Consider the following 23,656-nt stretch of genomic DNA (forward strand, 5'->3'; position numbering starts at 1 on the left):
TACCCTAAAGAATTAGATCTCAAAGTTGAGCACCATGGTTTGCATCGTTTTTAGATTTAGATATCACCGTTGAAAACAATATTTTTAGATATAAACTTTTTGATAAGAGAGATGCCTTTCCCTTCTTCATTGTAAGGATGCCACATGCCGACAGTAACATCCCATCGTGCATTTTTTATGGATCCATCTTTTCAAAAATTTTACGGATAGCACGTAGCACACTCATGTTTGAAGATCTGACTCCTAGAGTCGCTGAGCTTTTCATTCGAATGCGAAACCAGGGAGCTTCAAATGCTTTCTTGAAGAAGCAAGTTGTCAAATGTTTTTCCAGGTTTCCGGACTGTTTTATGAAGTATGGGAAAACCGTCAAAGAATTTTTACATATTTTCAAATTGTGAAATTGGTTTTTGTGTTTTGTGTGTTTTTTTTTTTTTTTTTTTTCATGTCTAAAGAATTAGCATAAGCATCGGAGTTATTCATTTCCTACTTTTCTTTTCACCGTGCGGTCCTCCCGTCGCGGCACGCCGGACTGGGTTCGTCCAACTTACGATTCTATTTTTTTTCAGTTTTTGTGTGATTTTTTCTATTTTTGTGTGAGATGTTGTTTGTTACAAATGTTTGTTCCACCTGTAGTGTATTAAGTTGTTACAGTGTGTCTTTTTGTTGTCTGTTATTTGTTTGAAAGCTGCTGGTCGGTTCCCTTTTCTGTTATGTTTTCTGAAGGCGACTGAGTGTGGGCCCTTGAACACTTGGAAAATCACTATGCCAGTCACAAGTCTGGGACTTGGGGTTTGTGTTGTGTTGTGTGTATGCATGTTTTTTGATATATTTTTCTATTTGTTTTGTGTTTGTCTCCATTTTGTATGTATTCTGATGAGCTTGTATTAATGATTGTGAAGTGTGTTTGTCAGATATTACTTTTCTTCAGTCATCTTCATTTGGATTAGGTTTTTCTTTCACATACCACTATTTAAATTCCCTTTAACTTTTTGCTAAATTTCCCTCTGTTTCGGAATGGTTTATAATTTAAAAAATTAAAAAACTAAAAATACCCAAAAAAATCGTAAAATTATACATAATTAACAAAAATATTCTTTACTTTTTTCGTTGTTATCAGTTTTTGTTAACCGGTTACTTTTTCGAAGCGGGCTACATGGCTTTTTGCGCAATGCAATTGGTTCTTTTCACATGACGACGGGCCTACATTGTCCAGAGTTGCCCGTCGTTAGGAAAATTCATTGTGACGTCACTTTTTCAAAGGAAAATGAACAATGCGTTGACATCATTTCTCTCATTTTTTATTTCTGACGTCAGAAATTATAGCAATTTTTTATCTCTTTTTGCTTGTTTTTTCTGCTTTATTTCGCTATTTTTCCTGGATAAAGCGCTAAAAATCAATCAAAGTTGAAGGAAACGGTTAACAAATACAATAATGACGCAAGCTCGGTCGTTACTTGACCTCGGGCAATATTTCTCAGTACAGCCCTCACTAACCGGTCATTATTGTATTAGAGTTATTTTTATATCAATACTTTTCTTTTTCTACAATAATACAATAATGACCGGTTAGTGAGGGCTGTACTGAGAAATATTGCCCGAGGTCAAGTAACGACCGAGCTTGCGAGGTTGTTGCGTTGACCGAGGGCAATATTTTCAGTACACCCCGAAAAGAACCGGTCATTATTGTATTTGTTAACCGTTTCCTTCAACTTTGATTGATTTTTAGCGCTTTATCCAGGAAAAATAGCGAAATAAAGCAGAAAAAACAAGCGAAAAGAGATAGAAAATTGCTATAATTTCTGACGTCAGAAATAAAAAATGAGAGAAATGATGTCAACGCATTGTTCATTTTCCTTTGAAAAAGTGACGTCACAATGAATTTTCCTGACGACGGGCAACTCTGGACAATGTAGGCCCGTCGTCATGCGAAAAGAACCAATTGCATTGCGCAAAAAGCCATGTAGCCCGCTTCGAAAAAGTAACCGGTTAACAATGACAGATATTGCATATGTATCATAAATGATTTGAGGCTTCAAACCTTGGACCCTACCGCCAAATCTCAGATGGGTATTACAGTGAGGGTTTAGAATGAAATGTAGAATATAAACATAAGCATTAGCACCGTCGAAGCCTTTACATGGATTCAAATTAGAAGACTGACAAAAAAACAGGTCAGATCAACACATTTGCCACTTTGTGTAGAATAGATGAGAAAATCTGGAAGTTCTGATAAACGAGAATAATTTTTCTGAGTTGAATAAGTAGGGGAAGGTGTTCTTAATTCAAGTTAATGTACATTGAAAATTCGATGGGGAACGGAGGATTTCAGTCATTTGAATTATCCAATGTAAAAGTGAATTCCCTTCGACTTTGTCTACCTTAAGGGGATTAATTTTTGCTGGAATTTATTTTCGCGAAGCAATTTTTTCGCAAAATAAGTTTAGCTTATTTTCGCTAGATTATTTCCTTTTTTCACTATTTTCTTTCAATTTCCTAAGGGTTTTTGAGATTTTAGGAGACGAACCTGGACAAATTGTGAATGATTAATTTTCGCGAGGATTAACCACATTAAAGTATAAAGTCAGTAACGGTACTGAGTTTTTCCATTTAAGACGGTGATTCTAACCGGTCAATTTGCTAATAAAGTATGAGATTGAAATGTTTCCTCCTTGATACCAGCGCGTTCAATCTTAATAACAATATACAGAAAATTTGAATTGTAGACTTCAGAGGCGTATCTAGGGTAGGTCAAGTAGGTCTTTGAAATATATGAAAAATTGCGAAACAGGTATTTTTATTCATTTTAGTGATACACAGTCTCCTTCGGATCGATGATGTCTTGTATCTACTCAAATTTTATGCGTATGTCAGTTAAAACTTAGATTAACATTTATCGCTGCAGTTTTACCTCCTCAATATTTCGCAAGTGAGCTTTTCTCTATTTAGAGGTATTTCGATGTATTGGCAAACCGCAACCTCGTCCCCGTGTATCCCAGGCTTTATTTACGTCACTGATTGGCGCCAGAGAACACCCTGGTGTTGGCTGATGCGAGTCCCCCCTCTCAGACTGCACATGCAACGGCTTCAAAAAAGAAGAACGAATGAAATCTGACATTTTGTTTTCGAATTACGTAATCTTTTACGTTCGAAAACCAGCCAATGCCAGGATATTGTCTAGTATCGGGTAAGCATCAAAAAGCTGATAATACGCAGGGGACAAGCATTGTAATCGGTCTCTTCTTGAGTCAGGGTTGTAATTTTACTTCTTTTAAAATTCGTTTAAATAACATTGATCATGATCACAAAATGAACAGACGTTGACATTTTGCTTTAACAGGTTTTTGAAATAAATTTCAATTTCAGTAGTTGTGAGCCCTCTTAGACCCTTAATCGCGTTGCTTAAGCTTAGCCCAGCTCTTATAGACGAAGTCGGACGTTTTTTTTGCTCGTACTTTTATTATAAGCATTTCTAACTTTGCTTTTGGCGTTATTTCCATAGGCGGTTTTAGACCACGTCGAACTTATCAGAGGAAAAGATTTATAATGGTAATTTCATTGTCTTTTAACGAGTATTTCACTCCTTTGAATGTGAACGTAGTGCAGTGGTAGAGCATCCGGCTATGGTGCGCAAGGTTGCAGGCTCAACCCCCAGCCGGGTCACAACAAAGATTTCCAAAAATCCCTACCTACTCCCCTACCTTCGGGTAGAAAGCGAAAGGGGAGCCTTCGGGTCGCCTCCGACTGCGGTCACAAACTTACTTACTTATGTTTCCGACGTATTTGCTCTTGTTTTTTAAATCCACCAGTGATTTCTGTTTGCCCATTTTTATCAAAAATACATAGTTTTATATTTTGGTCTGTCACCATTGCTACATTTATACAGTTCATGTAAAAGTTTTATAAGCAACAACCAACGACTCATATACAATTTTCTAATTTTCTATTTCTAGCTCTGCTTGCTTCTACCCAACGAATTTCTTTACTTAACTTTCTTCTGCTTTTCTCCTTTTTTTAACTTTTTTTATCATACTTGTTGAAGACTCCGTTGATCAGTCGTTTTTGTGTGATGTGTAATGTGGAAACCATTTTTAGGAGATAAGATTTTAGGTAAGATATGATAACCGCAGATCTGTAAAGCCCGAAGGGCTACGAGATAGGCAAGCTTTCTGCAGCAAAAATAAGTGAAGCAAAAATTTGACTTTTGAAATTCCGTGCCGCTGGCATCTAGCATTTTAATTGTTTTCGGAGCGCAAGATCAAAAAGGGTAGGCGGCAAACGTTATTTCGCACTCTCAAACCAGTGAAATTGCTTGTTACCAAAACTTGCTACGCTTTTCAATAAAGGCCGCGGATCTAGCCCTCCGGGCTATGATAAATCATTGATGATAACAAGCATCGCGCCATATTCAACAAAATATGAAAATATTAAATTTGACAATTTATCGGTGAAAAGATGTTATCTAATTTTCGCCGTGAATTAAAGAAATATTACAGTTATTAATTCACCATGAATGCACCAAAACGACGTGGTGAAATTTTTGATTTTCGATTCAAATGCCAAGCGAGTTCACCTCCTCCGGAGTTAACCCATACCTTGTGAGAGGAATTTGGAATCATTTTAGTGATAAAATAGTGTTTGTTATTGCCGACCCAAAAAAGTATCAGCGTTTTGATTGGTCGAGAGCATCGAGATATTTGCGATATTTTATATTTCTTTAGTCTGGAAATATGACCGGGTTGACTTTTGGGGGACTGGGTAAGCGGCGGGAGAAAAATCAAAACAAAACAGCCGAAAAGAACTGACCTTCGGAGAAACTGACTTGGGAATCAAAGGGAAAAACGCAACAAAAATATGTTCAGATTAACTTTTACTTTCGAGTTCTTCCATAAAAGACACTAAAATCAAATCTGATGAACTAAGTAATTATAAAACTACTTGACACCACCCAAATATTTTCAACTTTTGGCAAATTTGTCCGTGTGGTAACCAAACAGTTTTTTATCAATGCATACAAAATAACTTGAGATTCTTGAATGTTTGCCAATAAAAATTCTCATAACATAACAAGGGAAGTGTAATGTCTTGTATTAAACCAAATGACGAGTGATTTTTATAAAAGTTCTCTCCTAATTCTCTTTCTCGACAACAACGTACGTCCTTGACTTTTCAACTCAACAATCATTACATCTTCCTTCTGAAATTCGAAACATTTAGACCCGGGGGGGGCACCCGATCTGAAAACGACCATACGTTCGGCCCAAAATTTGGCTTCTAAAATCGGACCCTTACAGTGCAGTGAATTTCCATGAAAAATCATACCCTTACAGTGCACTTTTTCAAAATTTCTCGCCCGTAAGGGCGAAAATCTTTGCAATTTTCCAAGAAAATGTGGAATTTTTCCTCCAAAATTGACCAATTTTGTGCCAATTTTACCAAAAAATTGGCCTTTTATCACAATTTCCTACCCTTACAGTGCAGTTCAGTGCAGTTTTGTAATTTCCTACCCTTACAGTGCACTGGCTGAACTATGAAAAACCTACCCTTAAGGGCCGAACGTCTGGTAGGTCATTTACCTTGAGTGCCCCCCCCCCCGGCATTTAGACCTTGACGATAATCAAGAAAGTATCCAAATTGTTTTGCTGTTGAAAAAATGTTGTTCTTTAACCATTTTTACAAGCATACATTTCCATCGTGGGACTCATTTCCTCTGCTATTCTTTTCCATGGCCATATGTCATCGAGACAAAAAAATAGAAAAAGACTGAATGTTATCAATCTGATTAATCCAATGATGGAGGGTTTCTTCTTCATCGAAACCATACTGTACATCATCTGCATTTTGAATTATCAATCTAGACAGATCTAGAAACTTTCAAATACATCTCTGAAAAATCTGCAACTTTTCAAAACAAAACTTCTGGATCGAAAATGATCGAAAAGTTTCGGCTAGTTCGAAACGCAGGTCACAGGTCACAGGTCACAGGTCAACAGGTCACAGGTCAGTGATGACAGGTTGACTCTAATCAATGTCATTGCAGAGGAAAATGTTTGAAAAACACAAAGAATTATTAAAAACATAATTCTCAAGCAATTTCATCCATATAAAACCATTTCAAACATTTCAAAATTTAACCGTGTGCTTTTATCGATCTTTCGCAGTTTGCGCCGTGTATAAAGCAGACCAGAAAATATTTGAAACCATATTATACGTATAACAGGTATATTACATATTATAATGTTTGTAATGTTATATGATGGTTACATATAATAAAACACATCGCTCTAAAACTACCTTCTAAGAGAACTCACGAGCTTCTGATTGGTGTAATTTTATATCCAGCCATATTGTTATCATCACATTCGGTATGCTAAATATTTTTGGTGTTTTTCTCTTGTAAGACATGATATTTTGTAATTCTGTCAATATTTTTGTCCGAAATTGTCATTAAGTCATTAAAATAACAATTGAATGATTAATTAGTTTCATCCTTCTAAAACCACTCTCTTAGGGACCTCACAAGCTTCTGATTGGTGCCGTTTTATATCCATTCACACTATCAACATCACATTCTGTATGATAAATATTTTTCGTGCTTTTGTCTTGTTAGGCATCATATTTTATGATTTTGTTATTATTTTTGTAAGTAAGTGTCACTATGTCAAAATAGGTTGTTATTCTATTCAATTGTCATTTAATAATATCTAAATAGCATGTATTACTTTTTTGTAATTTGATGTTATGTTATGTATATGTTATGATCTTTTTTTTTTTTCGGTCTGCACTTTGTTGACCTGTGACCTGTGACCTGTTGACCTGTGACCTGTGACCTGCGTTTCGAACTAGCCGGAAAAGTTTTGTTTTTGTGTGAATATTTTCAGCGGGAAGTTATCGAATGTTTTTGTTCGAATCTAACGTTCGAATTAGATTTTCGAATAAAAACATTCGAAACTACACAGAAGCAGAAGAAGCAATTTTTTTGAGTCGGCAATAAATTAGTTATCACATGACTTCTCGTGCAATACTCGATATTTTACTCGTTCCGAGATTTTACCGATATTTTTCCTCGCCTAAAGGCTCGGAAAAATATTACGGAAAAATCTCGGAACTCGTAAAATATTTCTCGTATTGCACTCGAAATCATGCGATAACTAGTACATAGTATTAGTTTTATGCAGTGATATTCTTCCCGTATTACCATAAAACATTTGCATTAGTCTAAGACAAATAACTATTTACGAAATTAGCTTCCAAGGAAAATTTCTTGAACGATTTTTTTTGCTGCCGAAGCGAGTCTACGTACGCACAATGAGTGTCCCCAAGAATAGCTTCCCAATGTAGATGGCTCCACCTGAAAGGAAAGTTGTTTATCATCGATTATTTATTACCTAATCTTCGAAATTGACGTCAGTTTCGAGAATAAAGTTTAGAGCTGAGTGTTTAACCTTCGAATAAATAGTCTAAGTAGAGTAGCAACTTTTATGATTCGCAAACTTTCGTGGGACGCGACCGCAAGGTTTTTTTTAAAGTAACTACTAACTAGAAATTTGAGTCTCTTTTTGAGCGGAGACCTGCGACTTAGGCCTGTCAAATATTGTTAGTTTTCTGCATGCTCAAAAGTCTAAAGTTACAATAATGTCCTTCATTCTTCCTACAACACCCACCCACCCTAGTGGGAAACAAATTGGTGATTTTTCTAAAAGCTCAACAAGAAAAAAGTCATTTTCATCGAATAGATACTGCAGCAAAGATATACTGCAAGAAGGCCTATATACTCAAATACACAGAAAAACATTGGCATTATAGAAGCTCAAAGATTTTGTGGGATCAGATATGGTTTAGACGAAATTTGACACCAATGATTTTTCTAGGCTAGCGAATGGAATGTTTTAAAACTTTAATCGCACCCATTTCTTCACTCATTTCATTTCACTAACCTGTTTCAATTGAAATATACAACGGTAATGAGACTCATATGATTTGATAAGCCATTTATTATTTGAAATGTATTGGCTAAATATCTTATCGGGGAAAAAGTGGGGGGGGATACAGATTTTATTTAAATAACACCCCTGTGTCACAGACCCGATAGGGCCTCAAGCCACTGGATCAAAGTTTCGTACCCACTGGAAAAGAATACCCTACATTTTCAGCCCCATTGGTTAATTGACTTTGATTTTATCCCTATTCGAAATTCAATATAAAAATTTCACTCCAAAACTCCAAAAGATTTTTTGAGTTTGGAAAAATAGAACTTTTATCCCTTTTGGGATTTGGATAGAAATTTTTATCCCCACTGTGGGAAAAAGATTAACCTGGGCTGTGTGATCTCATAACATATCATCCATTTCTGATTTTGTGCATAAAGATACAGGATATGCACGGGTTTCTAAAAAGTGGTTGAAGCCGTTTTTTTTCGGAAAATTTATTTTGACCGTAAAAATCAGATTTCCCTATAAGTGGAAATTCCCTTTTATCATTTTTAGGGGAGATGAACATTTCTCGCGATTGCCTTTGCAATTTTTTACTGATCTTTTGGACAACGATGTAAAATTGTAATGTTTAAGCTCTGATGGAGACCGATTTTCGAAAAAATACATTTTTTGGGCAAATTTGGACCAAAAGTGCCTTAAAATGGGGTTTTCTAGACTTAATGTGAAATTGCTTCATTAGTTTTTTCTGATTTTTATACAGCTATGCAAAATGTTTATCCTTAAAAAATTTAAATCAAATTTGGGCCAAATTTCGGATTTGTTGAAGTTGCTTCATTCAATTTTATCTTTAGTGAGATAGAGTTATCTTTACAGGAAAGAAAGGATTGTTTTTGTTTATGCCCAAAACTCCTTGGGGCTCCTTAACTTAAAAAAATCGGAAAGCCAACGTGAAACAAGTTGCATCATGTTTTCAAGCTTACACATCTTTATGCTTTGCTGTTATCTCACTGACATATATTACACATCAATTATTGACAACTTTCAAAACATTTTCATTTTCATTCAGCATGTTTCCTACTACCTATATCAGGTAAGTCCATTCAGCATGTTGCTTTTTTGGACACGCTGCATAATACGCTGCAAATTTCTCTTTGAAGATATTATTATTAGCGTCTTTTTAGAAGAACTTTATTCTTCTCTACCTGGAGTTTTGAAAGTTGTCAATAATTGATGTGTATTATATGTCAGTGAGATGCTTTCTCTTTCAAATTTATCTTGTTCTTTTCTCATTCCTTTTTGGCAGGTTTTGATTCAACGCGGCCATTAAATTTTAAATTCTGTCCAAAGTTCCGTAACTTACGTTTTCCAACTATAATTTCTTAAAAAACCTTTGTTTTGTCTACAACTATATTTATTTTCTCCCCCTTTTTTTAAGCTGGCAAGTCAAAAATATCCAGTGAGGATGGTTTTGGAGTGCAATTTTTTACATTGAATTTCGGATGGGGATGAAATCAAAGTTAATTTCCCAGTGGGGCTTAAAATGTAGGGTATTTTCCTCCACTGGATACGAAATTTTGATAAGATTTTCCAATAGAGCTAGGGTCCATGGGTCTGTGACACAGGGGTGTATTTTTATTTTCTCGAATGTTACTACTAGTTGCGACACCTGAACATTGAGCCTATATTTTTATTTTTATTTTTCTCTTCCTATAAAAACTGGGATATAAAGGAAAATTTCCTATCCATAGAGAAAAGCTAAGTGGTTTGTAACTCGAGTATTTCTTTTGAGGTGTAAAAGAAAAAACAAGTTTCTCTTCTCCCAAACTTCAAACGTAACGTATCAGTACCCCATTTAAAAGTGAGGCCTGTGTGGCAATCGAGCTCGAACAATATTCTTGAAGAAAATGAATTTTGAAATCAGATACAGTTGACTATCGCTAATTCGAACTCGATCCGGGAATTTCAATTGTTCGGATTACAGAGAGGTTCGAATTGTAGAAAGTATTTTTAGAAAGTTTCTTCCTTGACGGTGAAGACTGGTAATATATTCGAATTATAGAAAGATTTGAATAATAGAAGTTCGAATAAGCGAGAGTCTACTGTATGATAAATCTTAACACTTTCGAATGCTTCAAATATTAAATTTTGAAGGAATTCTTTTGCAACGGTATAATATGCCGACAGAATTTGTCTCGATTACACAAATTCATTTTATAAGGATTTGCATAGAAAACTTTTTGTGAGGCTTTCAATAAAACAAAACAAAAATAATGCTCAAGATGAGTATTTAAAGCAAAAAGATTCGAAAATTCGAACTTTTTTCAAAAAATCTATAGAAATAGGCTAAAAACATAGAAAGAATTTAAGGGGAAAAAAGCTATGGACGTTTCTAAGGAGGAGAAAGTTTTTCGTCAACTTATTGACAAGTACAGTAGGTTGTCTTTTTTCTGTACTGAAAATTTGTTCAAATTTTTTTTGAGTGATTTTCTATTATGAATGACTTTTTCACATCCAAACTTAAAGAAGAATGAATTCTTTATTTATAAATATTTTAAAACTCATACAAAAAATATTCAAAGTATTTCTATACCATATCATCTACCCTACCTTGAAAAACCCCTCTTGTGTGAGATATAAACTTTATTTGAATTTAAAGAGAAGAGAACAGTCGTCGGAAGAAAATTTTATGTTGTGTTTTTTTTAACTGTCTATATTTTTGAAGAAGTTGGATAAAAAATGTAGGTTTCTTATTTAGCAGATGCTCAAAAGTTTGTTGAACTACTTTTTTGTCAAATTGTGTGGAGTGTACTAGCTAAGATTCCGAGTTGAGTTGAGGTGATAAGAAGAGCGGGGGAAAGATTGAGGGAAGGTAGGAGGGGATAGGAGTTAGGGATTTAAATTCCTCACTTCTGTTAAAGATAATGCATTAAAACTTGAAAAAAATATATATTTTTCTACGGAATATTATTCAAGGCTTTTCAGCTAAGAAGGATTAGAGGTTTTTCGTTTTAAACAAAAAAGAAGATTAAAAGAAGAAGAAGAAGAAAAGCTGGCATTGTTTCCTACTTTCTATTAGATTAAAATATGTTCTAAACGTTATACAGGGAAGGGGCCTTCCTCTTTTTCAAAAAATGGGGAAAACTACGAAAACTAGAATAAAAAGACCTTGACAGAATTTACTTATTTGATATGTTAAAAAGTCATCTTTCTTCAAATAATTTTTCTTCAAATAACTTTAGGAAGAAAAATCTTCTTTGCTTCGTTTATAATTCTAATATTATATATATAACACAACGAAAACATGTTTTAATAATATCTTGATAATATTGTTGTTATGTTTTTTTTTTCGTTCTATAGCTTGAAGAAGAGGGGAAGAAGATTCGAGAGGAGGGCTGGAGAGAAGTTTTCAAAACGAAGACCTGGTTTTACATACTAATGAACTAACATCAAAGAACAACAATATCTTTACAACGAATTGGCAACTGCTACAAATATGCATGACGGATCATTGAAAGCAAATATTGTTGAGCCAGAGAAGAAGAAAGGATACACAGAACGCCTCTGTGAATTTTATGTCAAGAAACCTAAGTTGGCTTTTGGTAAGTTTCCTACTTTCCAGACATGCTTTTGTTTTTTTTCAAACACCTCTGTCTCACTGAATCGGCAGTGGAATTCTTTTAGCTGTAGTGTGTATGTTTTAGTGAGACAGGAATAAAGGCAAATATGTGGTACTGAGAATGTGTCAAATCTTGTAATTTAAATTCAAAATTATATATTTCCCGGGATATCTTCCTTTAGAGGTAAAAGACGCACTAAACACCCTACAGCTTCATAAGTCGTCTTGCAAACTGAAATTCTTAGTCGATGATTCTCTCGCCTAAATAAATGCTATTTTAAATATAAGGAGGGGAGAGATTCAAATTTGGTTGATTTAAGTATCGTTTGAACCTTGGGGTTAAGATTAGTTTATTCTTATATTCGAGGAGAGGTTTACCAGATTTATCTTGTAGTTCATTGTATATTGCTTATGTAAATTCTTCTTTGAAGCAAGATTGATGGGAGTGATTTTGAAAGTGCAAATAATGATAGGTGTAATGGCTAGTGTGGTAGCAGAGTAGTGCTACCATTAGGGTCCCACTTTCATAAAAAAGATTTCGAAACTACCTCCACACTTTGTATAATGCTCATTGATTTTGACAGTTCTCAAAAAACTTCATTTGAACCTTGAATAATAAGAGTAGAATTCTAATGAAAAAATAATGACTTGTAGCAACAGGAGACTGGAAACAATTGACGAAGTGTTTTTGAAAATAGTAGATATTCCATGCTGTGAAAACACTTGCTCAATTTTTTAAGTAGTTTCCAATAGGTTGACTTTTCATTGAGTATTCCTCCCCCAATTTACTTGTTTTCCCTCTTTAGAGTTTTAATTTTGAAAAAACCTTTTCTATTTTTGTACAGATCAACGTCAAAAAATGAAGGAGGAATTTATGACATGAATTCCCTGTGTCTTCTCTCTACAAACTTTTCATTCCCAAAATTTATTCACTCGTGGTTTTAATTTTTCATTTATAAAAATGATTTTTTTTATGTTCGGGAAAGAAAAATATTTTAATTCTTTTATCTTTATCTCGCCTTTCTCAATACTTTCTTCTTTTTTTTCAATCGGTTTTTCGATAACGTTGTTTTCCCTTACACCCACCCCCTTATCTGTTTAAAATTTCAACAAAAAGCCCCACTCGACTCGAGAACACTTAAATATTTTCTAAGATAAATATTGGAAAAAAATAACCTCCGAGAAATATTATTTTCTAAAAGTCGCCTACATACTATTGTACGGTCAGAACAAACGGGCAGATTTTATGGGTGATTTTTCAAAAGCTGTGAAGTTAGAAATTTCATATTTTTAATCTTCATTTTCCGATTTTTTTATTTCTTTAATTTGTTATATTTTCAACTCCTGAATATCTTTTCAACAAGTACAAAACTGCTCTCTAATTCGCAAACTGCTCTCTAATTTTAATTTCAAGTTACAGCTTTTTCTTCTTAGCTGCAGATTATTTTGTCAAAAACGTCACTGAGAAAACGCTGTATTTTCATTTTGATATTTTAACCAAATTGAAGGAAATTCAAATGAAAATTTAATCTTTGAAAAACATCCGGATCACGTAAAAGTTTTGATGGAAAATTTCAATGAGTCATTCAACATGTTTCCCCATAATTTTCCATTTGCACACATAACACCGTGTGAAATTCTCATGACCCAAAAGTTGAATTCTACTGACCGCAAAGCGTAGTTTACAAAAGTCTTCATTCTCCATTTTCTATAAAATCTCTATCTATAAACCTTATCAATATTTTAAAATATTGAAACTCGGGTTGTATTCTTTTGATTTATTTATAAAAGTAATATTCTGATGACCTGAATCAGTCACGCATTTCAAATGAACAATATTCCCACAATTGGGGCAAATGAAGAGTGGACCAGGGTCGACCGTTATCCATCATACCCAATCTTCTTCTTTTTTAGTTTGCACAAAATGTTAAACAGTTTTCAAACAGTATATCTCCTAAATAAAAGCCTACTGTTTTTGATTTAAATGAGTTTCTTTATATTCATGCTATTCGAAAGTTAAATTATATCATGATTTACCACATATTGTCATGAAATGATTACGTCACGGGAGAGCATTTCAAGAAATCCGAAATTATTTCGTTTCTCTTTTACAGCGATATCACTTGGCATTCAAGTCAGTTTTTTATTGGCAACTGGTGCTTTATATTTGATGAACTACAACATCTTCCCGTACGATTTCACACAAGTACCTCTCAATCTTGAAAAAGATGCCACGAAACTCCGTTCCGATGCTTTCAACTTTGTCACTGAAGATCCTAGAGTTAATCTACTTCCGACAACGGCTATCCCGCAACCTGAGCGTACAATTAAGGCGTCACCCTTAGAGCTCATCTACCAATCAAAATACAAGGGCGGTAACATTTTGACGCCCACTAATCTAAAAGCGGTTCGAGATTTAGAACACAAATTAATTCAAGCTCCTTCCTATGAACGAATTTGTCATATCGATAACAACAGTCGTCGCCAACAAGATGCTAAAAGCAATTGCTCATTACCCATGTCCATAATACGGTTATTCGACGGAACATACGGACAACCCTTCCATGATCCGGAATTCGAACGCATTACAATGATCTTGAATCTTGCCATGAACATCAGTCATCTACGACCGTTGATTTCTTACACTTTAGATACACAGTCTATCATCAAACCTGATCGAGTTTTTTCCCAGCATTTACGGTCAATCGTTTTTAATGGGCTCCCTTTAAAAGGCTACAAACACGGTGAAGATCAGAAAGGTGAACAAATGAAAACACTTAAAATTAACGTCGTTGAAGCTTTCGGGAAAATGTTGTCCGAAAAGTATGAATCGGGAATCGGGGATATGAACATATATTATATGAACATGGATTTGTTTTTCAACGCCGTTGAATCTCAGGTAGTCTGGGATCTACTCTTGGCAGGTGGAAGCCTCATTTTTATTTTTAGTTTTGTATGGTTTCAAACAGGCTCATTGTGGATTACAGGCTGGGCTGTATTCGGGATCATCACAAATTTCTTCGGCGCTAATTTGGTATACCGAATCGTATTAGATTTTCGATTCATCGGGATTTTCCATGTTTTATCGGTTTTCATGATTCTCGGTATTGGAGCTGATGACGTATTTGTTTTCTTTAACACGTGGAAATTGATGGAGGCGCGTAATTTCAGTACCCTGACTGAACATTTAACTGAGACATTCCGCATAGCTGCAGGCGCCATGTTTGTGACGTCATTAACAACAGCTGCCGCTTTCTTGGCAAGTGCTGCTTCACCTTTGCTTGGAGTATCCTCCTTTGGTGTTTTCTCTGGTAAGTTAGCTTTTCTGCATTAGCCTTTTTAGTATGATATGCTTCGAGCTATCTTTCTTGCTTCTTTCTACGGACTTCTGATATTGTTGTGTTCAACTTTAACGGGGGAGGGGGGAGTCAAAAAATGGGAGTTTGTAAACGTAGGCTTGAATGTCATCTTTTCTTGTAAGAACATGCTATAGTTGACTCTCTCTAATTCGATCTTCAAGGGACCAAGAACTTTTTTCGAATTATAGAAATATTCGAAAGGTAAAGAGTATTTTGTACTTCCCACCAGAATAATTTAGTTCGCGAGAGAGAGAGAGATGAATTATAGAAGTTCAAATTAAAGAGAGTTGACTGAACACTTTTTAACCGAATATTAATTATATGTCTTTTTTATTCAGGTATCTTGGTTATCGTCAATTATATGTCCGTGTGTATCTACTTCCCAAGTGTCGTGGTTACTTATCATTATTTCTGGAAAGACTATCGCCCATTCCGATGTTGCTCGTCAAAAGATAAATCTACAGACCGGAAACTATTAGCCATGGATCAAAACAACGCTGGTGGTCACGTATCTGAGATACAACATGACGACGCACCGCAAGACGATATGACTAAAATGTTTAAAGCGATTGTTCATTGGTTTGAAACAACTTATGCGAACCGAGTTGTCTTACATTCTAAAGTGAAATGGATTGTCATGTTTTTGTTTGCATCTTTGACAATCACCTTTTTTGTTTACGCGATGCATCTCGGACCTGATGAGAAACAGGTGCACCATATTTCTTATCAACCCTCCTTCCTGGTAAATTGGGCCCCAGTCTCCTCGCCCTTTAAAGAGTTGATACATTGTTCATCTCTCCCTTCGGAGGCAGCTTTCTTGGCTTTCTTGGCGTTTGGAAGGCTATGTGCTACAATTTTTTATTATAATCCATAATCCGCACTTTGCTTTCTTTGAATTTATTAAAATGATAAAGCCGTGCTAAAGAATTTTATTGAAGTTTTACAATCTACGATTCTCTTCTTTCCTAGATTCAAGTTTGGCCAAAAGGAACAAATTGGTATGACATTCGTCAATTGAAATTAAGAGCTTTTGAAGAAACTGGAGAAGGAAATAATGTCATTCGCATTTATACTGTTTGGGGTTTGAAACTTCAAGATCGCACTAGTTGCCATTTCACAGATTACAAATGTAAAGGACGTACAGTTTTTGATGACAATTTCGATCTCAATAAACCTGGTTGTCAAGTAGCCGTTTTGGTAAGTACCAACAACATCTTATACTTAAAACACTAGTCGCGCTATAGCCACAGCAGTTGAAGTAAACTATGTTATATTTTCTGAGTAGACCACATCTCGGTACCGGCAAATTTCTTCAATCAGAACAAAAAACTGACATAGTGGTAAATGAGGAGGCGAGAAAATGGCCATGATTGATCAAATTGTTTTGGCGAATTTCAAGAAATTTTCTTAATAATCAAAAATGCATTTAAAGGAGTGGCGAGAGTGTTCCTCTAGTAAGGCTTTTTTATGGCAGACATGCTCAACATTTAAGGTTAACTATTAGATTTGTTTAAAGACGGTTAAACGATAGAGATGATAGGACGTATGATTATACAACTATAGTTGAGATCCTGCATGTAAATGGCGTTGATTTAACACTGTGTCGGAGTTGATAACGTCCACATGCCGCTTCTTTGACGCTAAGCACCGTTGGTCGAATCTATACTAGAAAATTTTGAGAACCTCCATTAGCTAATCTAAACCATTTTATTTGATTTTTACTTACTGTCAGGATTTTTGTCGCCGATTAAAATCATTACCGAAGGAGAAAGCCGAGGAATTACATATCAGAAGAAGTGTGGCCACAGGTCAACTTGAAGTTTCTTGTTTTATTGATGAAATGGATAAATATTTTCAGGTAAGAAGAATATTTGATATCATCATGGAGGTATAAAGAAAAGCTGCTGTTGAATTTGTCGGTGATTGGTCATTAAAGTTTTTTGATTTCTTTTGTGAAATATATCAAAATAATACTTGTCCGACAAAATACGACTTTTTTGTAGAACTCAAGATTGCTCTGAACATTCTTACTATCAGCTTTTCACCTAAGGATATAAGAGCTTAGTAAAAATGCACGATATTATGAGCATGCATACATCGTAAGTTTTTTAATTGTAGGGTGAGCTTGGTTACAATAGCATACTTCTCCTGTTTCTTTATACCTCCATGATACCATGATGTTTTTGAACAGATTTTAGTTTTTAAGTATCTCTAGATCGCCCCTGGTACTTTTGTCCTTACTTGCGCCCTCCATCATTAAGTGGAAATATTAAACTGTAAGAGCAGTGACTGGTTGAAAGTAACGCCCAGAATCTTTGAGTTAAAAAACTTTTATTTATACGAAGGTGGTGGTAATGATAACTTGATATCTATTTTCTTGTTATAATTTTAAATGTCATAGTTTTCTAAACAAGGAAAAAATTTTATATTTTCAACTTTTAAAATGTCTAAAAATGCCTCAATTTATCCTATATTTAGCACCAAAAATAAAGCTCTTCAAATAAAAAACATGAGCTGTTGATACTTGAAATGGAAATTTTATACCTAGCAAGTCGATTTGGTCTATATTTTTGTTTTCTAAAACTTTATCAGAAAAATTACCTGATAATGTTAAAACTTTTGCACCGCTGGTCTTACTTTACTCTCCATTAAAGAAATATGGCTAAAAAAGGCCCCCAAAATGTGAAAGTTGGCAGGAATAAGGGTGCTTTTTAATTTAGGCGCCGCAGGCAAAAAATTTTGATGTAAGAAACGTCAAACAGCTTAAAAGATCTTCTAAAAAGGAGAAAGTCAATCATCAAGTTTCGATCTCTCATTTTGAAGGTGAGCATCCTCTTTAAGGGCTCTGACCATAGTCCAAAAATTGATTTTGGTATTTGAACATAAAAGTTATATTTCAGGTTCCTTAACACTTTTAACAAAGAATTGCCTTTATAAATTGCTTTTTAATCGAATCCCTTATGCGTAATTAAGAATTTAATTGCAAAAATGACGTTATGAAATTTAAAAAGATGTTAATAATATGTTGCATCACCCTCCTTTAGAAAAAGTGCTTAGTTTTAATGGGTAATTAACCTTTTTGTTTCGAACTTTTTTCAAACTTTCCGCAAAGAATTGAACTATTTTAAATTTTGCGGAAATTTTTTTAAAAAGATGTGTCAAAAGTTACGACTGTTTTTTTAAGCAAAATCCAGATGAAAAATTGATGAAAAACCACTACTTTAATCGTAGAAATTTTAGCGAGACTAATTTTAGCGTTCTAGCGAGTTTTCCCTACTTTCGCTAAAATAAATCTCGCTAAAACACGCCGAATCGACAGATCGCTAAAATTTATCCACGCGAAATTTCTGGTTATATTGACTTAATACATTTTTATCAATACGAAGGGTTTCAGTGCAGAGAAATGCTAGAAAACGAACTCAGTCAATAATGTAATACGAGTATTCGCTAAAATTTATCCACGCGAAATTTTTTGAAATCGTGATTCGCTAAAGTAAATCCAAAAAAAATCTAGATTTTCCTGACTCGCTAATATACGCTAAAATTAGTTTCGCTAAAATTTCTACGATTAAAGTATTTTGAAGATTTCGAGACAAAGAAGATTTCAATGCATTTTTTGAATTTTCAGATTTAGGAATAGTTTGTCTAACAGAAAATGTATAATATGCCATAGTTTTGTTGGTTACATCAGTCAGAAAACACATTTTAAACACGGCAATTATGAAAAATTCACTATGGTCAGAGCCCTTAACCCCTAGTGGATTCACAACACTTCTTTTGCTTTGACATTTCGCGATTCAATTTTGAGAGTAGTTTTTAAAAAAGTCAAGAGAAAGGATGCAAGGGCGTAAAATAAAACGAAGCGCCGCAGGCGAAAAAATCAACATTGCACTTATAGAAGGCGTTATAAACTTGTCAAAGGGCGCCAATTCGCCCAATTAAACATTAACAAAATTTTGGCGCCCCCTTGAAAAGCTCTTTTGGCGCCCCTCTCAAATCTTTCTGGGTGGTGTACTGCACACCCTGCACCCCCTGCCAGGCCGCCACTGTAAGATATGAGCTCGACGAACTTTATCTAATGATAACATATACATCCCTTTTTAGACTTCTAAAATTCAATTTCTAAAGGACAGAACCCTCGCTGACGTAATTTTGGCAATTCGGGCCTGTATTTCGCTTCATCAACTGATTCGACCTTGCTCACAATGAAATTTACATTTCAGATACTATTTGGTAAATTTAGTATCCGTCCAAATCTCAAAATCAGCCCTCAGCTCATAGCCAACTAAATTTACTTTCCTCTATTTTCACAGTCTGACTATTTGGAGAAATTACGTCAGCAGTTAAAATACAAATTGCCGTTAGCCGAAAACATATCATTTGGAATACCTATGGATGAACAGAAAACCAGACTCTTAATGAAAACCTTACCTGAGATTTACAACACCTCGCTTCTTTCACCTCGCTACAAGCGCTTCTTTGAGGTGGCGCTCGGCTTTTGGTTATCAGGCGGAGGGCGGCCTGAAAACAAATTCGACTATTTCAAATATTCGTCTTACATGGGTGGAAGTCTGGACCCGAGTGTCACGAACGAACAACGAGATTCAATTGTGGCACGAGCACAAGGTAATAACTTGATCCAAAAAATTATAGAATATTTTTTAATATTGTTAATATTTTATAAATAGTATGTTGCCATTTGGCGCACGAGAATATATAACAATATAGTCTCCAAGATTTTCAAAACGATGTACAAGGTTCATAAATTTAGACTGCGCAACTATTAACTTCTTAGCACGAATTAAATGATCAAAAATGGTTACCTGGCTACCAGTAGCTTGCTGAGTCGACCCGAGCTGACGAGGCAATTTCTAAAATTGGGATTTTGGCGCCCCTTTTTAGAAGTAAAATATCCCTGTAAAAATGGTGAACAATTTGGGTATTTTCTTCTCTTTTTGGCTGAAAACTGCTAATTTTAAGGTGTAAAAAAGAAAACAGGCGCCAAAATTAGTAATCAGAGGCGCCTTTTTCCGACCATTGTCTTTCGGCGCCCCCAAAAAAATCAGCCGCTGGGGGAGGGGAGCTGCCTCACCTGCTACCACGCTACTTCTGGCTATCCAGATATTTTTTTGTTTGTCAAGGGTTACTTTTATTGTCTTTTTCTAGGTGGTCGCTATGGCAACATTCTTCGTTACGTAGCTGTAGTAGTAAACACAACATTAACTGGACCCACATTGAAGTATACCGAAGGTCTAGAAGCTTCAAAGAAGTGGGAAGAATATATGGAAGAGGAGGTCGGTACAATAAAATTTCTGAATATTTGCGATTTTCTATTGGTAGAGATCTTTTAAGAAAGATATTAAGAGCCTTGTGAGCCATACCTTTTTCAACCCATAAGGACCCTGTTTTCATATATCAATAATTGCAAAGATAAGGGATAGCTGCTAATTCAATAAAAGACTTCAAAGAAAAGCTAAAGCAGGCATGGGAAAATCACCCGAAGAAATACGACTCTAGAAACATATAATCCATGATCGCTGTGCTCCTACGACTTGTAAATTTTTGTTTGATAATAATAAAAAATATCCGATCACTACAATAAATTTTGAGGATTACTATTCAATTACTAAGCCTACTATTCATTCAAATCTATTCTCAATCATTTTCACGGCAGGTGAAGCGGATGCCAACGTCGTGTAACAAACCTTTTCAATGCACCCCTGAGTGGAATGAATGGCATTGGTTAAGAGTCCAAGGGGTAATATTTTGTAGTTATTTATTCCATCTATGGTTAAAGAGACCAAGAGCTAGGAGTAACCAGACCTGAATGGTGCAGTGATCGCTTTTTGGTATTACTTAAACTAGCCCGGGGTCCACTTAAAGCTTTTTTATAGACTGAATGGCGCGATTAAGTGGCCCGGTAGTATATGGTAATATGCTTTTGCCTAGGCGGACTGTACGCCCGATTTTCGTTGTTTTTGGAAGGTGAAAACAGTAGGAAGCAATGTTTTTATTTGAAAATAAGGGATTCAAAATATGTTATTGATGTTTGTTTCTCAAGCTTAATTATATTTTTCAACTTCGAGTAGCTTTTTTATTATTTGGATTTCAAATATTTTTTTCCAAAATGATGACCTCGCCAAATGCTCCTAGTCTACTTCACTGGACTCAGCGTTATAAAAAATTATCAAAAAGCAAAGTTTAGCCAGAAGTAGACTCTAGTCTATACTTAAACTGGATAAATTTTATATCAGTTGAAATAAGTACAATCTAGACGCTGGGATACAATGTATATAATACGAGTGTATATAAATGGATATGGATATGGATAACCAATGAGGATTCATAAAGTTTTAAGTCTTCTTTCACAGTGGGCTAATCAAAAGTTTAGTGAAGATTTCAATTTGGGAATGTTACTTTCTTCTTATAAATTAAAACTTCATACCTGTCCGAGTAAGGCCTAAAAGCCTGGAGCTGTCTATTGTGTAGACTACCTTTTATATTTCCTTATAGGACTTAAAGATTTATAAATGTATAGCACTTCAATGATTTTTATAATTTTTTTATGTTGCAGGAGCTCTTGAAAGGTGCAAGGATTGGAATTTTAATCGGATTAACATTAGCTTTCCCGGTTCTGGTTTTCACCACTTGTAATTGGATTATCGGGCTACTTGCAACGCTAACTATTGCTCTCATTACAATATGTGTTGTTGGCTTGATTCCTTTGGTCGGATGGAACCTCGGTGTCATGGAATCTATTAACCTGACGCTGGTCGTCGGGTTGTCGGTGGATTATGCCGTACATTTGGCTGATGGATACGTCCGGTGTGAATTCAGTGATCGGAAACGTAGAGTCAAACATATGTTGGGACACGTAGGCGTTTCTGTTCTAGCAGGGGCGTCAACCACCCTTGGAGCATCTGCATTTATGTTAGGCTCTAAAATCTTGTTTTTCTTTCAATTTGGTATTTTTATATTTTGCACTATTGGGTTTTCAATCGTGTACGCGCTTGTGGTTTTTACCATTGTTATTGGTTTGATCGGACCACAAGGAGACAAAGGGAATGTTTTATCCATCGTAGATTACTTCAAGAAGAAAAATTCACGTGACACGACACAAAGTCGTAACAGTCGTGCTGAGTTGATCAATAATACTGAAAGTTTAACAACCACACCCTTAAAAGAGACTGGATTTTCTAGTTTGGAAGACGAACTTAAAATGGACCAAAAAAATGAAAATGATACGACGAAAGAACAGAATAAAAGAATCATTAAGAGTTAGAATACAATTTTTGTGTGACATCTCTACAGACTACAAATTTTTTCTATATTTTAGGTTAAAAAAGGATCACCACCCTGACCTTGCCATTTTTGAAGGCATTCATTTTTTAGAGTTGAATATTTATTCTGTTGCATTTTTAGTTTATATACTTTTTAGAAGTTTTTGCATTTCGAAGTTATTTCCCATAAATTACACCAGGATATTTCAACAAACTCATACCAAGTCCGTCACACTGAAAGAAGTGTTTAAAAGTCAAACCGAAATAATGTATACCGGTTCGAAAATTTATATTTTCGGCTTGGAAAAGAAGCAGGCCTAGCCTGAGAACCGGTAAAAATTGTTAGAAGGTTATTTTAAAACGAGTTTTATGCAATGGAATAAAAGAATTTTGATTTAGAGATGATTTCAATATAATCGATAAAGTGTACAATCATGGACAAAATATTTGAGACAAAAGGGAGTACCCGGTGACATTTTAAACACCACAAATGACTATTAAGAGCCTTAAACTACAGTTGGAAAGTAGAGTTTTAACATGAGACTTAAGACTTAAGACCTTAGGATCTCAGGATTTAAAAGCTCAAATTTGCTCGAATGAGGCGTAAAATATAGCCTAGAAGCCACCAAACCCTTCTAAAATCGAAATATTCAATGAAAGAAAGTGGAAGTGCTAAAATAGCAATTCTTGCCCGAACTTTAAATTCTGAAAAACGTTAAAATAAACTAAAGTCTCAATATATTTCGACCAGGATTGTAGTTCCAATTATCATTGTGAGACTTAAATGGAAATTCGATTATCTTTATTTTACTTTATAAATTTTAGTCAGCTCCGTTTAAAGATTTCCCTATCCTGGTTATTTTATGCTCAGAGTTAATTTTAGGCTGTAGATAGTCTAAGCACTTGTAAATATGGAATTTATGAAATTATATTAATATCATCAAACACAAACTTCGTTTTGTCTCTTCATGAGAATATCAATAAAGAAATATTTGCTCCTTTGGATCTCCGATGTTGATAACGTCTTATGTTGTTGGAAAATAGACCTTTTCATAAATTACGTCACGAACATCACTTGCCTCGTTTTGAAACTATTGCCATGGTGATTAACTCACAGAGGATTTTATTCAAACTACTTTCTATTTATAAAAAAATCGTTTAATGTCTCAAGGGACATAATCACCATGGTAATTGTTTAAATACGAAGCAAGTGATGTTCGTGACGTAATTTACGAAAAGGTCTATACCGGTAAATGCACCTACACGTTCTTTTGTATGAACACCCAAAACTTTTGAAGCCTCAGGATGTTCTTAACTTCTTTAGTTTTAAGCCTAAAAATATTCTTAACATATTCTTATCTTGTGGGCATTTTACCAGCATTTTACTAAGAAGTCGGGTGTTTTAGAGTCCGCAAAGCCTTGATGTTCTTAACTTGTTCTTAATACTTTGGCCATCGAAGCCTGATGTTC

General features: G+C 34.9%; 1 protein-coding gene across 3 annotated transcripts in view; it reads left to right on the forward strand.

Annotated features, from left to right (window-relative positions):
- LOC136818601 (protein dispatched homolog 1-like) overlaps nucleotides 1–23,204 on the forward strand; it is a 34,598-nt gene extending 11,394 nt beyond the window's left edge. The window contains exons 1-10 of one of the 3 annotated variants that reach the window (XM_067074942.1): nucleotides 9,412–9,473; nucleotides 11,289–11,530; nucleotides 13,662–14,858; nucleotides 15,245–15,615; nucleotides 15,876–16,103; nucleotides 16,639–16,764; nucleotides 19,220–19,532; nucleotides 20,073–20,200; nucleotides 20,581–20,664; nucleotides 21,481–23,204. In XM_067074942.1, coding sequence (XP_066931043.1) covers nucleotides 11,425–11,530; nucleotides 13,662–14,858; nucleotides 15,245–15,615; nucleotides 15,876–16,103; nucleotides 16,639–16,764; nucleotides 19,220–19,532; nucleotides 20,073–20,200; nucleotides 20,581–20,664; nucleotides 21,481–22,188 — 3,261 coding nt within the window. In that variant the 5' untranslated portion in view covers nucleotides 9,412–9,473; nucleotides 11,289–11,424 and the 3' untranslated portion in view covers nucleotides 22,189–23,204. Of the gene's footprint in view, nucleotides 1–9,411; nucleotides 9,474–10,555; nucleotides 10,670–11,288; nucleotides 11,531–13,661; nucleotides 14,859–15,244; nucleotides 15,616–15,875; nucleotides 16,104–16,638; nucleotides 16,765–19,219; nucleotides 19,533–20,072; nucleotides 20,201–20,580; nucleotides 20,665–21,480 lie in introns of those variants that run through there. The other 2 variants (XM_067074935.1, XM_067074944.1) reach the window with 2 other exon arrangements.
- The last annotated feature ends 452 nt before the right edge of the window (nucleotides 23,205–23,656 follow it).

The sequence above is a fragment of the Clytia hemisphaerica genome, unplaced genomic scaffold, assembly GCF_902728285.1.
Source record: "Clytia hemisphaerica strain Z4C2 unplaced genomic scaffold, Clytia hemisphaerica genome assembly, whole genome shotgun sequence".
In the NCBI taxonomy this organism is placed as follows: Eukaryota; Metazoa; Cnidaria; class Hydrozoa; order Leptothecata; family Clytiidae; genus Clytia; species Clytia hemisphaerica.